General features: G+C 36.8%; 1 protein-coding gene across 1 annotated transcript in view; it reads right to left on the bottom strand.

Annotated features, from left to right (window-relative positions):
- Nucleotides 1-1,414: 1,414 nt before the first annotated feature.
- Nucleotides 1,415-15,479, bottom strand: part of HNMT (histamine N-methyltransferase) — a 34,073-nt gene continuing 20,008 nt past the window's right edge. Inside the window, exons 3-6 of the mRNA XM_059704568.1 lie at nt 14,462-14,569; nt 13,279-13,409; nt 11,054-11,147; nt 1,415-3,276 (exon numbers count right to left, since the gene is read on the bottom strand). Coding sequence (XP_059560551.1) covers nt 2,921-3,276; nt 11,054-11,147; nt 13,279-13,409; nt 14,462-14,569 — 689 coding nt within the window. The 3' untranslated portion in view covers nt 1,415-2,920. The remainder of the gene's footprint in view (nt 3,277-11,053; nt 11,148-13,278; nt 13,410-14,461; nt 14,570-15,479) is intronic.

Here is a 15,479-nt window from a genome sequence, read left to right on the forward strand (position 1 = left end):
ATACTGGCCAGCCTATGAGTTGCCGTCTTATGTCATCTGTCCCACCCATTGGTCTATTCAGAGACAGAACTGAGATGGGGTCAGTTCACACAGTACAGAGTGCTTACAGTGTCAGGCAAGCAGATTCCCTAAGTGGGGCTTAAGTGGTCCAACCCTGATGGCACCTTGAGTTTTGTGAAGCACCAGCTAATCGACACCGAGAGGCCATATACCTTTGACTAGAAATGTCAAGGTCAGGAACTAGGTTGGCTCTTCTCAGTACTAGCTCTCTGGCCTCAGTCATAATTTACCTTAATTTAATTTTTTTTTTACCTGCTCTGAAATTTTTATTGAATTTTATGAGCAATTAATAATATAGTTAATGTTTTTTTAATTCCCTTTGAGCCTGTTGCTACTTTATGAGAATATTTATGTAGTTTAACTCCTGAAACCCTCACAACCATCTTGTGAGGTAGGGACTATAATTACCTTCATTTTGAAGATAAGGAAATGTGGGAACAGAGAGAGAATAAGTTGCCTGAGATTGCTCAGTGAGTGAACAGAACCAAGATACAAACCCAGGAAGCCTGATCCGACCTCTTCATCTAACAAGGTTATTTCATACGTTCATCCCTCCTGCGGGGCTTAGCAAAAAAATCCTTATTTTCTTAGAAACCACATCCCGAGGGGGTAAACACATGCAAAGGTGCTTTTAAAATGTCAACATATTTTGAGTTAGCTATTCTTAATAAACATCTAAAATATAACAAACATACCTTTGGGCCCGTGCAGTTGGACAGGCTTAAGGCCTAGTATTCTCTATGATCTATGCATCTGTTTTTATGAATGTACACTAGAAACTTGAAATATTTTGCCCAAATTGACAGTTTTCAATGAAGACATTTGCCAATTTTTATAATAAGCAAATAGCCAGGCCCTAAAACATTGCGCTCCACTTTAAATAAGTTAAAGTTTATACTAATACTAGGGGCAACAGTTTTGATATTTTTTTTGTGTGTGTAAGCTATGCTTACAATAAGAATATAAACACATAGGTATAATAGAGATGTTTGAAGAGAATTCACTGAAAACCCATTATTTAGCACTTTCCATATGTGTGGCACTATGTTAAACACTGAGAGATGTACAATGATGTATATTACAATGCTCTAAATTTATGTCACAGGCTTTTTTTGTGAGCCTCAAGAATAACCTTGAAAAGTCAGTATGTGACTGCCTCAATCCTTTGTAATATCATGCAGAGTAGACAGAAACCAATAGTTCTATCCCTTGTACCTATGTAGCTTTCCACCACCAACTGATATGTACTCATGAAGATTTCATCTTTAAAGAGGCTGAGTGTTATATGGAAGCAAGTGCAAATTTATTTATCCTTGTATTTTTTAAAAGATTTTTTATTCATTTATTTGAAAGAGAGCAAGAAAGAGAGAGAGAGAGAAACATTAATGAGAGAGTGAAAGATCGATTGGCTACCTCTTATACGCCTCCTCCCACTGGGGATTAAGCCTACAACCACGGCATGTGCCCTGACCCAGAATCCAATCAACAAACTTTCCATGCACAGGATAATGACCAACCAACTGAGCCACACCAGCCAGAGCTATCCTTGTATTTTACAGTAAGGGCTGTATAGGGATGAGGAAAAGGTCATATTTACAAATATCCATCTATGGGCTGCTATTCTTTTCTATCTTCAAGTAGCATGTTAGTTCTAGTCTTGTTTCATGTTGCATTTGCACTTTTTAGAAAAGGCCATAATTTTCTCTGTAGAGCCTTGATTTCCATCAGTTTGGCAAAATTGTTCAAGGTCACCATGGTCCCTATTAATTAATCATGTGTGCTTCATGGATTTCCTCTGTAAGTAGTACATATCAGTATGATTAATGGTTCAGGGTTCATATTTAAGAATCTGATTGGATAACTGTCGTTTCATTTGTTGGAACTTATAATTCAAAAAACATTGATGAAGTTGTCCAAGAAAAGAGGGCAATGCAAGACAGTTTTACTTATTATGAACAACAAAGTGTAGTCATTTTTTTTAATGCAAATAGGCTCCATACTGCAGTGTTCTCCTGGGCCTCAGCTAAGAGATTAGGGAGGGACGTTAACTCTTTAAAGTGACTATCTGCAGCATTAAGTGGTAGCTCTGTACTGTGAAAGAGAGAGACTATCGTATTGTGTTAAATGGCTTCAATCCTGGGAGAATGAGAGTTCATGAGTGTTTTAGTAAAACATTATTGTTTTGTTTCTAACAGGGAGTAATAGTTAACTTACTCACTTTAAAAATTTATTTATTTATTTATTATAAAATCAATTATTTACTTATATAAAGAGATATACTATTTTATAAAGGTCATGGGTGTTTATAATTAAAATTAAAATAAAGAAAATCAAATAAGTTTTAGAAAATCCCCTGAAATCTTACTGTTTTAGTAATCAATAAAAATAAAATAGAAGTTATAATAGTTGGATGTACAAAGGCAAATACTTCAAAAAAGGGGAAAAAATCAATAAACATACTTTTTTTAGTGTTCAAAGTATCAATAAGCATCTACTTTACTATTATTTAAAGAATCCATAGTATATACTTTATTGATGTTCTAGGAAATTCCAGTACAATTAATAAATGGAAAGGATTTTATTGTCAACAAGCCAGTAAAATTTAGTTGTCTCATTTTTCCAGCATTTGTGGTATTTAGCCTGCAGGTAGTCTCTTTACTGGAGAAGATATAGGATAAGGCCAGCAATTTCATATATGGTGTACGTGGAAGTCCAAGAATGTCTTGGGATTTTCTAGATTTTACATTTGAGACAATGCTCTATTTACATTATGAGATGTATTTTTAATCTTAATACAGACATAAATGATCCACGGTATTTAAAATATAATTTTTGAATACATTCCTCTCATGATTGATATTTATGCCTCAACCACTATGAAACTCAGACTGTTATTAAATAGAACCTTTCCATCTTTCTTTACACTGAATTGAGGCTCTTGCAGATCTTTTACAATTTCTGCTTTGAGATCAGGTGGGGCTGTGGTACTAAAGTTGCAGGTTTCTGTCAAAAAATCCCAAAGCAGGTCTCCATTTTCATTGCCATCAATAAAACAGTCAGATATATCCATGGTGGACAGAAGGTCATAACACTCATACTTAATCTCCAACTTGTCTAGCATCTGAGTGACATCCGTGGATGTGATGTACTGGCAGAGGTCATCCCGGGGTAGGCGGGATCCATATTTTCTCCATAGCTTGTCCCAGGCACTGGTTCCTGTGAGAGAACAGAGTCAAGCTTTCATTCACTCTTTCTTTCATTTACCTACCCTGCCAGGCAGTGCATTAGATACTTGGGATAGAATAGTCAATTAAAAAATATCCTTGCCTTTGTGTAGCTTTATTCAAGGATTGAGGGGTTGAGGGTAGGGAGAAAGTTAAATAAATAAATAAATCATATATTAGATGATACTAAGTGCAAATGATAACAAATCAGAGCAAAAAATAAGGAAGGTCAAAGAGTTGGATGGTTTGCTGTTTTATATAGGGTGATTGTAGACCAGCGATTCTCAACCTGTGGGTCGCGACCCCTTTGGCAGTGGAACAACCCTTTCACAAGGGTCGCCTAAGACCATCCTGCATATCAGATATTTACATTACGATTCATAACAGTAGCAACATTACAGTAATGAAGTAGCAACAAAAATAATTTTATGGTTGAGTCACAACCATAATATGTATTTAAAGGGCCAGAAGGTTGAGAACCACTGTATGTAGACAGTCTCTCTTATGATATGACATTTGAGCACAGACATGACAAACCATCTATAGTAATAAAAGGGTAATATGCTAATTAGACCAGACGTCTTCCAGACATCATTCCGGACATCCTTCCTGATGAAGCCAGTGCCAGAGGGAAGTCAGCCCGGGGCCCCGGGTGCCTGCAGGCAGCCTGAGGGAAGCCAGCCTGGATCCCAGGTGCCTGCTAGCTGCCAGAGGAGGGAAGATTACTCCAGGATGCGGAAAGAGCAATTGCAAAGGGCTTGAGGCAGGAACATTCTTGGCATGTTTAAGAACTAGTTAGGAAGCTGGTGAGATTGGAATTAAATGAATTCCACTTGTGGCTATGGAGCATTTTAATTGTGGCTTGTGTGACTGAGAAAATGTATTTTACGTTATAATTCATCTTAAGTTATTTAAATTTCAGTATCCAAATGGGGCTTCCATATTGACATTAGAGTGACTTAACCTGACTTGCATTTTAATAAGATCACTCTGGCCACACAGATGAAAAGCAAGTATAGGGGAATAAGGACAGAGGCTGGGAGAACAGTAAGAAGGTGACTCCAATAACCTGGGTGACAGATGATGGGAACTGGGACCAGTGAGCTTGGAGGTGATGAGAAGTGGTTGGATGTTTTAGGTTACACTCCTACATATATTGCCATTTGCCAACAATTTCGTTACTGGGTGTGAGTAAAAACAAAACAAAAAAGTCAGTAGTAACCCCAATAATTTTGACCCAAGCACCTAAAAAGAGAGAATTGCCATTAATTGGAAGTGGGAAGAATGAGAAAGGAGCAGTTTTAAATGTAACATCAGGCGTGATTTTAGAAATGTACATTTGAGATACCTATTGGACATCCAGGTGGTGACAGAAGCAAGACAGTTGTTTGTTTGTTTTGAGTTCAGAGGAGAGCATGTAAGAGTAAGAACTGGAATCAAAAGAAAGAGCACAATAAATGATTTACTCAAACTAAAGCCTCGTGTCTATCCATTTACTACATACTGCTTTGGACTGCCAATAGCTAGGTGGATTTCTATAGGTTTTTGTCCCCAACTTTAGAGGATGTTTCAGCAATATCTGTTGCATTTACTTTTGAAAACCCAGCCCAGTGTAGAAGCCAAGAGAAGCCTAGGAGAGCGAGACATAGACTGTTGGACTACTCTTTTGACATTTCATAATTGAAATGGGATTTGTTATTTAGTCTCCCAGAATCTCAGTTTTATAAGATGGGAGCAACCATACTTACCTCAAATGCACCGGAACATATTAAATGAGATACTTTAAGTGAATCACTGCACGATGCTAAGCACACAGCAGGTGTATAATAAATACTTACAAAATAAATGAACATTACATTATGAAATTAGTTTGATCATTTCTACTGGTTATAATCTTGAGACTGTGAAAAAGCAAACTTGTTCGGAAATCGATGATTACCATAAATCAAAACAAATGAAAATCGATCTGTGGACCTTCTAATACATGCCTGTAATCATGGCTGTTACATACACAGATGGTACAGTGAATTAAAGATGGACACTAATGCCCAGCTACTTGAGTATGAAGCCTGGCTTTTCCTCTTTCTAAACTTTTTGAACCTGTGCCTCAGTTTTATCAACTGTAATGCAGGAATAATAATAGAATCTACCCACAGAATTTCTCCAGGGATTAACTGGAGAAATTAATATAAGTTTAAAATATAAGGCACTTAGAACCATGACTGGCACATAGTAAACATTGTTGAAGGGTTACATAATTAAGCTGGACTTGGCCAAAGCAATATAACAGAGAACTATATTTTCTATGAACTTCCAGGATTAAAAGTGAAGATTTCAAAGGCTTGAATTTATTTTCGGTTCCCAAACCCCTTTAATGTTCTAATGAAAGTAACCGACTCTCTGGAAAAGTACACAAACAAGACACACCCACACAGTTGTGCATATAATCACAGGATGCTCAAACATGCCTGACCTTCACCCTCAGACTAAGCTGAAGTCCCCAGATTTAACTAAACAGAAGAGACTATTCAAGGCAGGAAATAGTAAATAACAAATAGCCTAGATAACTGATGTTCTGCTTATATTTCAGAAGAGGAAGTGATAACCACAGGATATGCTCTCGGAATTGGAATGAAGCAGAAAACAATAAAACCTCAGTCCAATGGGAAAAAAATGAGGGTCATGAGTATATATTAAAAGATCTTTCATTCCAATACAGAGATTGTCTTCCCGAAAAAGAATTTGCCTTACAAATAAGACTTTATAAGAACATAAATATTTCAGCGGTTGAGGAGAGGCTCTGTTATCATAATTTTTTCAACCTGGCAGAGAAAATAAGAACAAAACACTAATTGCAGAAAATGTGCTGGTGTCAGTGTTCTGTGACTCGGTGCCTTTTCTGAGCTGAGCAATTATACACTTTCTGACGGATGCATTATCATAATGGCTCTCGGTGGGCACAGCATATGGTGCTACTTTTGTTTTCAACATGGAATAAACCGGATTGTTTTTTCCCGCTGTATTAAAAATCACACACAGGATTTACCTCCTTCCTTATCCAGGTAAGGAGAGGGAAGGACACAAAACTTGAGTGCCCTCCTTCTGGCTAAGCCCCCTTAACCAGATACATTGCATATTAATTAACAACTCATTCAACTAATACCTGGCTACTCCATTTGCAGAAAAACATGTTGCTGACATAATTTTAGTGTGTGATACCTCTTTTGTTCTTAGTTTTCTTCTTTTTGTTTTCAAATTGAATCTTTTATCTTCATAATCAGGAACTTCTGCTTGTTATAGTTAAATGAAATGGGCTAGCTCTGTAATGGGTCCTTAGCAACACAGAGGCAAGCCTCTCTCTCCCCTCAAGCAACACGTACTCTAATGGGCCGACCAGCACATGCTGGCATTTAATTCTGACTTCAATTTCTCTTTCTTCTCATTAGTTCCACTTGCCTCCCCTTCATTGCTTTTGTCCACCCATGTGTAGACTGTGTGTGTGTGAATATGTAATATTCTTTAGTGAGTCTTTTATTTCTGTTTATTAAACCTATCTTCAAATCTCCAGAACTGTCGATGTTATCTATTTGATTCCATGTCCATCATGTGGTAAGTTTTAGCTAAAACATGGTATTTACTTGTGTGTTTTTTGGAAGGACATTCAGAACAAGTAGCTTGGATCACATAAAGGAGAAATAATAAGCAATTATTCAGTTCAATTCAAACACATTTACTGGGTGTCTTCTAGGTGCCAAGGGCTTTGCAAGATCTGAGGGTAGAAATAAGAGGCAGAGCCCACTGCTCTCAAGGAACTCTCCTTAAACTCCCCACATGCCTCTAGTAGGAAACTCGGCACACCGCTGAAAGTGTTTACATTGTCTGGTCTGGATCCTCCATTAAATTAGCAGCCTTTCAGAGGAAAAGGAAAAGTAATCTTTGCAACCTCCAGAGCCCAGCACTGACTTACTCCCGGAGCTCAATAAAAGCTGAATGAACCAAGCGTACACAATGACCACCCTGGGCAGCCAGTGTGGAACTGAGCATTCTGTGCTTTGAATATGGCTGAACACACATGGACCCTTAGCCAAACTAGGTACTCTGCATAATTAAATCTAGAAAATGACCCCATATTTCATTATCTTCTAATGTAATAACTGCAAAAATGAGTATCTATATGGTGCTCAAATGACTGAGTAACTCAGTCTATTAAGAATAACTTGTCCTTTCAATAACAGGTCAGTGACTAAGATCGACAGACAAGACCCTTAGCTGTGATATTTAATATGACCACCTAGAACAAGATGTTAATGCAGACATACCTTTATCTGCCTGGATAAGACAATTGCTAGATGAGTGCTCTTAGACATTTAACTTAATGATGAAATTTAATTTAGGCTTTCGGAATCTGTCTGCAATGAGCAGTCAATTTTCTTCACTGCAGTGACGCTGTGAATGACAATATTACCCTGGAATCAAGGAAATATACAAACAGGTTTCCTCACTTCTAGATCATTATAAAGTGGATTCCATTTAGAAAGTGACTGCGAGAAACCTGATAAAAACAGAGCCTAATGTGAATCATTTTGGTGTAGGTGTTCCAAGTTTTAGGGCAATATTTGAGTTTAAGGAATGTTTTCATTGGACAAGTATGGAGAGTGGGGTTTTAGGAATTATAATTTGGGCTGAGAAGGCTGTTTAGGGCAATGGCTTTTATATATGGGTGAGGAGGGAAGTTGACCGGGCACCTCAGATGCCCTGGAGAGCTTTCTCAATCTTGTTTATTATCCACAGAATGGTCTGGCAGACAGGGATTCGAAATGAAATGAAAAAAAAAGACTAAATAAAAAAAAAAAAAGTGGATCAATCCTATACATGTTGATTGACAATGATATAAGACAAATCTGATTGGACATTTCTTGTGATTAAATTTGTCTCCACTGTTGGAAACTTACCATGACTATTTTTCTAAGCACTGACCCATATATTTATATTGGCTGTATTAATACAACAAAGCAATTGCTGCTATTATTATAAAAGGAAACTGCAGTCATTTCTATACACTAAGTGGCCAATATAATTTATCTTGGCTGAAAATCTATTGTTGATAAGAGAAATTTATAGGTGCATAGATTTATCGAGGTGAGAGAGCTAGAGGAAAAGGGAGTTTGCTCTATGGAAGGGGGAAGTAAGGAGTTGGTATTTTAGAGAAAGTACTGAGCTAAGAGGATATGGGTGAAGTCTGAGAGAAGTTATGACTAGTGAAGGGAAAGTGGGCCCCAACTGAGCAAGAGAAAGGCTGGAAAAAGATACTAAATTCTGTTTCTGCTATTCTTCCTTCTCATAGTCGTCAATGTCTCCCCAAATCAAAGAACAAAGGAAATAGAGCTATGCCCATGTTTGGGGTAAAGCAGAACACAATCAAAAAAGGTAGCTGCAGCACATGCAAGGTTTGGCCATAAGAAATCCAAAGTTGAACTGTGAGAAGTTTGGAGCAAACAGTGGCTGGCAACCATCAGAAGCATGACCCAGGTTTCCTCAGGAGTCACAGAGCAAGTGATAGATGACCAAGTGGCTTGAGATGCGGACTTCAGTCATTTACTCTGGATTGTTAAGAGTTAAGTATTAGTCATTCAGGTTACACTAAGTTGATGACAATTTTATTCCCCTTAAAGGTGGAATATTTTCTTTAACTGCAAAAGAAACTATATTGCATAAGATGGTTTGTTTTTAATTTTTTACTTATAACTCTCCTGATAAACAGAAGCAATAAAGCTATAACTTTTAACCTTAAGAGGGAAGTGGAAAGTCCAAAATAAAATACCTAAACCTATTTTTCCTTTTGCTAAGTGGTTCTTTAAAAATAAATGTAGACATTTCTTCTATAGCTGTATAAAATCTTCTAAGAAAGAAGTGTATATGGTAAAGAAAGGAAGTAATGAGAGTCCCTTTACCAATTCAACAACTATTATTTGTTGCATGCTTATGTCTAGGATCAGTAACCATTAACAATATTTCCTCCTGCAGATATACCTATCTACAATGCTGTGTGCCATAATGAAGAATTATGAACTGCAAACCGAAAAAGTTGGTAAAATATTTTCACCATCAAACCACACTGACTAAATAATATTTGACTTAAAGTACGTTAGAAAAAGCTATCTGATTTTAAATCTTTACTTTTTTATTTTCCCAATGAAAGTATATAGACATAGTACATATGAATCACATATATGCATAGGTGCAATAATGTAGGTATGATTATCCAGAAATAGCCCTTGAATAAACTTAGATTCATAGACCAAGTTCACACTGCTAGGAAGTGCCTCAGCATTATTGCTTCATGTATCATCATATGTTTCACTGGGCCTGTTTTGGTTTGCACATTTCTTGATGCCAATATTCCATGGATTATATTAACTGATTCGTGATATAGCCAGCAGAATCTTGTATCCATAAGGACACTTAGTCAATTCTCAGTTGCTTGTAGACTGCTCATGCCATTTGCTAAATTGGCTGTCTTTTTCTTATTTGTAGATATTTACTCATAGAAAGCTGCCCCTTGACACTCAGATACTTTACTTCTGAAAATATTTAAGAATAAACCAAACATAAGTAAGAGTGGGTCTTCAAGGATATTCAATACGTTCTAAAATCAAACATATGACTTCTGGATGAATTGCTGTTCCTGTCTACAACAGTTTTTCTGTACTTTGGATACAGATTGTCAAAAATAGGCTGCTTTTATTGTTGATAATTAAGTTTACTTTTGAATTGATAAGTGTAGAACAAAGTGCTTTACCCAAGTGTCCTTATTTAGAGAGAGATTAGCAGGAAGCATCCAGTTCACATAAGCACTTCTAAATAGGAAGACAGAACTCTCCCACTTAAATGAGTATTTTTAACTAACCAGAGGTAAAGATAGTATATCAAAATGCTCCCTTGGGGAAGAGGTTGTGTACAGGAGTGCTCACTTGCCAGACCGCCACATGAGTTCAAACCCTGGATTAAGGCTAACAACCATGTTTATCATCCTTAAAGCCATTCTTCATATTTAAGAAAAAATGAATTTTGTGACATGGAGTTTTGAGTACGGGGTCTGGTATAAGCTTAAGAAGATAGAAACTATTCTGTATCTACAATTAACCTGCCTTGCACTGCATGGACAGTCCATAAAGATGACAAATGAAAGAAATTATGAATTAATGAATTCAACAATTACAATGTCTCATTTGCTAACATGTATACTTATGCTCTCTGTGTGGTACTTATTATATCCCTGGAAGCAACAGGAGAGGATCAAATGCCTTATTTGGAAAATAAAGCACATAAAACAAAGCAAGTGAACTATTTTTAATAGTTATTTGAGAAAACCTATAACGAATGGTATTGATAATGGCTCTAGAAATGCAAATTAGCCGAATATGATGGTACCCCAAGTAGTTTAACCTTTATTTATTTATTAATAAACATCACAGAGGGTAAAGAGAGAGACATTCAATGGAAACAAAGGAGCAAACAGAAATATTTAGTATTTTTAGTCTCATTAAAAAAGTTACTAACAGTTGCATTTGCTCTATGTGATATAAAAAGAATTTATATATAGATAAAAAATTGTTCTCAGGAGAAAGAAGTAAATAGACATTTAATGCCCGGAGACCCCCTAAATTGGGGGCTGTTGTGAAGGCCTTGCCTCATATGGCCTTCAAACACAGGCCTCCATAATTATATGCACTACTGTGGTCTATCCAGGCTGGATAAAGATAACTTACCTGACACAAGAACAATAAGAATCTTAGCACTGGGAGCTAAGAGGCTGTGGAAGAACTTCAGGGTAGCTGGGATGTCTTTTACATAATACAGCATCTAGAAATGAAGGAAAAGAGACAGGAGACACTTTTCTACGTCAACATCTTTGTGTGCTTGGACCAGATACTCACGGGAAAGTTTGATTTTCAAGTGGAGTGGATTTTACTGAACAAAACACTTAAGAAACCTAAAATGTAAAAATGTTATATGGAGAGATAGAATAAACATTTTTTTGGGGAAAGGGAAACTTTTATTTGCTCAACTAGAGCCAAATGGTTTTAAATTTACACTTTCTGGCTTTAATAACACTGACATCTACAGCTGGAGACACTCAGTCTCTGCTCCACATGGAGGCGATGCTTCTAAGCTTACTCCATATTTGGTGCCTTTTAATTTTCTGGGAGAAAATGGTGCTGGCACCATAAACACAGACTCCATTTGACGGAATGTTTCTTTAAAAGTAAGCCCTTTGTACCTTTGTACTAGCTTCACCATGTGCTTACAGATGCTTTTTTTAAATCACGGAAAATGTGAAAAGCTCTGATGTCAACAGATTCTCTAGGAAAGGATTGGATAATGCATGAAGTTACATGCTTGGTCACAAGATGCTAAGAGTCAGTCTACCTATCCTATATAATAAAAGCCTAATATGCTAAGTTTCTAGTCATCTGGTCATTCGGTCAACCAATCAAAGCATGGTATGCTAATGATATGCTAAGGCTGCTCAACCACTCCCTATGATGTGCACTGACCACCAGGGGGCAGACGCTCCAACTGGTAGGTTAGCTTGCTGCTGGGGTCCAGCAATCGGGACTGAGTGAGATGGATTGGACATGTCCTGGAGCCCTCCCATGTCCTTCCCCTGGCCAACCTCCTGTGTCCCTCCCCATCCTGGAACATGAACCCGTGGGGCCCCTCGACCTGGCCTGCACCCTCCCACAATCCAGGACCCCTCAGGGGATGTTGCAGCTTTGTTTGTAAATTTGGAGGGCGAAGAAAGATGAGTTTCCATTTGATGGTTTCTCTTTTCCCTACACTCTGAAGTGAGCCATTGTTTGGGAATGAGTGGTGGGATAAGGGCTATAGGAGGTGTAGGGGAGAGAGGGAGGTATAAAATAGTTGTATGAGGAGGTGGGAAGCAAGTCCAATAGAGAAGTATCATAGGCTCACTGGGCACTCCCTTACAGGTAAAGGATCTTGTCAGCTAAGAGAGCAGAGGTGTAGGATTGCCTGAATATGCCAATTTTAAGTTTATTCTTTTGGAGTAACTCTTCTTGTGGACTATAGAAAATAAGAAATGTGTTGTTATTAATTGTGGTATTTCTAAAATATACACATCTTCTAAGAGATGCCTATACACCTCTATGCTATCCAGAAAGAGCAGTGGAAATATGTCTCCATACTATCTACTGAGTAGTTACCCCCTTTACTGCCAGTGCTGGACCATGGAAATAAATTCCTACTGAATGACTAACTGGTATTAATTACACTTCAGTAACCTGAGGAATCATCTAACCTGCCCCTTTTGTCACATGCACACTACCCAGGTCATCAACAGAAGGCAAAAGCAGGAGGATTCAGAAAAACTTTGAGACATTGGTCCATCTAGATCAGCAGTTCTCAACCTGTGGGTCGCGACCCCTTTGGGGGTCGAACGACCCTTTCACAGGGGTCGCCTAAGACCATTGGAAAACACATATATAAATGCATATTGTTTTTGTGATTAATCACTATGCTTTAATTATGTTCAATTTGTAACAATGAAATTGGGGGTCACCACAACATGAGGAACTGTATTAAAGGGTGGCGGCATTAGGAAGGTTGAGAACCACTAATCTAGACATTAGAGTTACTGGAGAACTGTGTTAGGATATGTTACACTCTGAAGTCCTCAAATCTACTGTCCTCAGATCTATCTATGAACTTTCAGTCCTATGAAAATTAATTAAGCCAATAGTGAAAAAAAAATCAGTAACTCTGGAAGTATTTTGAGTAGAGAAAACTGGCATTTTTAATGTTACAGAGAATTTCTTAGTATTATCAACATCTTTATCCTCAATTTGAATATGCTCACTTATAAAATCAGATTCTCATTTTTCTTTTTAAAGTTAGAATAGTAGGCACTCTTCATATATATATTTCTTAAAAATCCTCTTTCTGAGCATTTGTAACAATAAATACTTCTTACCTGAATCATATGAATAAAGTCCCACTTCTGAAGTTCTTTATTCTCCATCACTCTATTTTGATATTCAGATGATGTCTCCTTATGCCAAGCAAACTTTATGTTCTCAAGGTTTGATGACTTGGCTACAAACTCTAAAATACAGGAAAGAGGTGGCACACAATCTATTTTAATTGCAAATGTGGAACCTATGTCCACTTAGAATTTTAATGCAATCAATGTTATACACATAACAAATATAAAACACATTTTTTTCTTTTTATATAGCTCTGGAAGACCAGAGAGTTCATCTTAATTTTTTTCTAGTATTAAATGAATTTAGAGATGAAAGAAAAAGTCAATAAGAAATAATTAGGAGGACCCTGGTCAAACATAGGTTATATTATCTCAGTATTAATAGGGAATCAACTCATGGGTTTTATCGATGGAAAACTGATATAAAACAGGTGATATGATTCTGTAACCCAGGAATCAGCAAATATGGTGCTATGGACCACATCTGGCCCAGTACCTATTTTTAAATGAACTGCAAGCTAAAAACATAGGATTCTACTTCCTGACTCCATGCCTCTGTCTTTTATATCTCATGCCATTACACTTTTAAATGACTGAACAAAATCAAAATAAGAATACTATTTTGCTATATGTGAAAATAATAACAAATTCATATTTTAGTGTTTATAAATAAAGTTTTATTGGAATATATCCACAGGCATTAGTTTATGTATTCTCTATGACAGCCTTTGTGCTACTATGGTAGAGTTGATTAGTTGTGACAGATTCTGTGGCCTTCTAAATTTAAAATTTTACAACTTCTTGGCCTTTTTCAGAAAAAGTTTGCAGATTTCTACTATAACCTATTAATCCTAAGATCTTTAAGGACAGAGATTCTGATTAAATACTTCTGAATGAATTGATAACTCTGTCTCTAAGAATAAACATCAAAAACAGTAATTGGTGGCCAGTGAATAGATGGAAAGTCTGTAAGTAAAAAAGTTTAATTATTCACTGTTCATATTCTGAGGTGTTTATCCCTGCCAAGGAAACAAATTGATTAAGTTCCTCTCCCATTAAGCTTACTGAGAACATACTACAATAACAATCTGTTAATGATTAAAGGGACACATTTGGGATGATAAGCCTTTTGGGATAGAATTTGACACAAAGCACCATGGGTTACAGGTACCTTTGTACTTGGCAATTTGTTCAGCACTTGGTTCAACAACTTCATTGTTAATAGGAACTCCTGGGAATTGATCCTGCACTTTGGAGAGAATTTGAAGATCAATTTCACCTAGAATATAAGCATAGGAAACAGATCACATTGGTCCAAAAAGAAATGATTAAGAATAATTTCAGCTAGTTTATTTGTCTTAGTTTTACTAGGAAAAGTCCAGCATGTATAAAAAATAATGCTCAATTGTTTCCCTGCGTCATTGTCTATGATGCAGGACAGCTAGGTTGTAAACAGGAATAATAATGTAATTTGAGGAGGGCTATGATTGTTATTCATTCATTCATTCATTCATTCATTCATATAACATTTATTCAATATCTATTATTGTATTACATTTAATCTAAGATGCCACTGATGATAGGATGTAGTCAAACCTTCCTTTTGTATTAGTGTCAGAAAAAAAAGTTAATTAAAATTTTAAGATATCATTAACTGGAAAATGTATCCCCATTATGTTAAAATATAAAAGAATATGTATCTTAGAATAAATTAGGCTAGGCAAGAAGCATACCAAAATATATGTTATATGCAAAATATGTCAGATACAAAAAAGGATACAAAAATATGTCAGACCGTGGTCTAGTGGAAGAGAACCCTGACTGGGCTGAGGTGGGAAGAGGAAAAGAGACAGTGAGGGAGAGGATAGGAAGAGGCTAAAGAGATAAAAGCTTCGTGGAGAAAGACCACTCCTGAGCTCTGTGTTATAGGGTAAATAGAAGTTAGCCCAGAGATTTCTGGGGAAATGAGGAAGGAACTCTGCTTCCTACATTATACCTCCAGGTAGAGAGGACAGAAAGATGGAGGTATAATGTAGGACGCAGAGCATTATATGTGGGACTCTGGCAGTTCAGAGTTCTGAAATATTGGGCAAGGCACAGCCTCCAAGAAAGAGATTGATACCAGAGAGGTAAATGGATAGGAGGTTTTAGTGGAATTGATATTCAGTCATTAATTTATGCATCAACTA

The sequence above is a fragment of the Myotis daubentonii genome, chromosome 7 (assembly GCF_963259705.1).
Source record: "Myotis daubentonii chromosome 7, mMyoDau2.1, whole genome shotgun sequence".
NCBI classification, from domain to species: Eukaryota; Metazoa; Chordata; class Mammalia; order Chiroptera; family Vespertilionidae; genus Myotis; species Myotis daubentonii.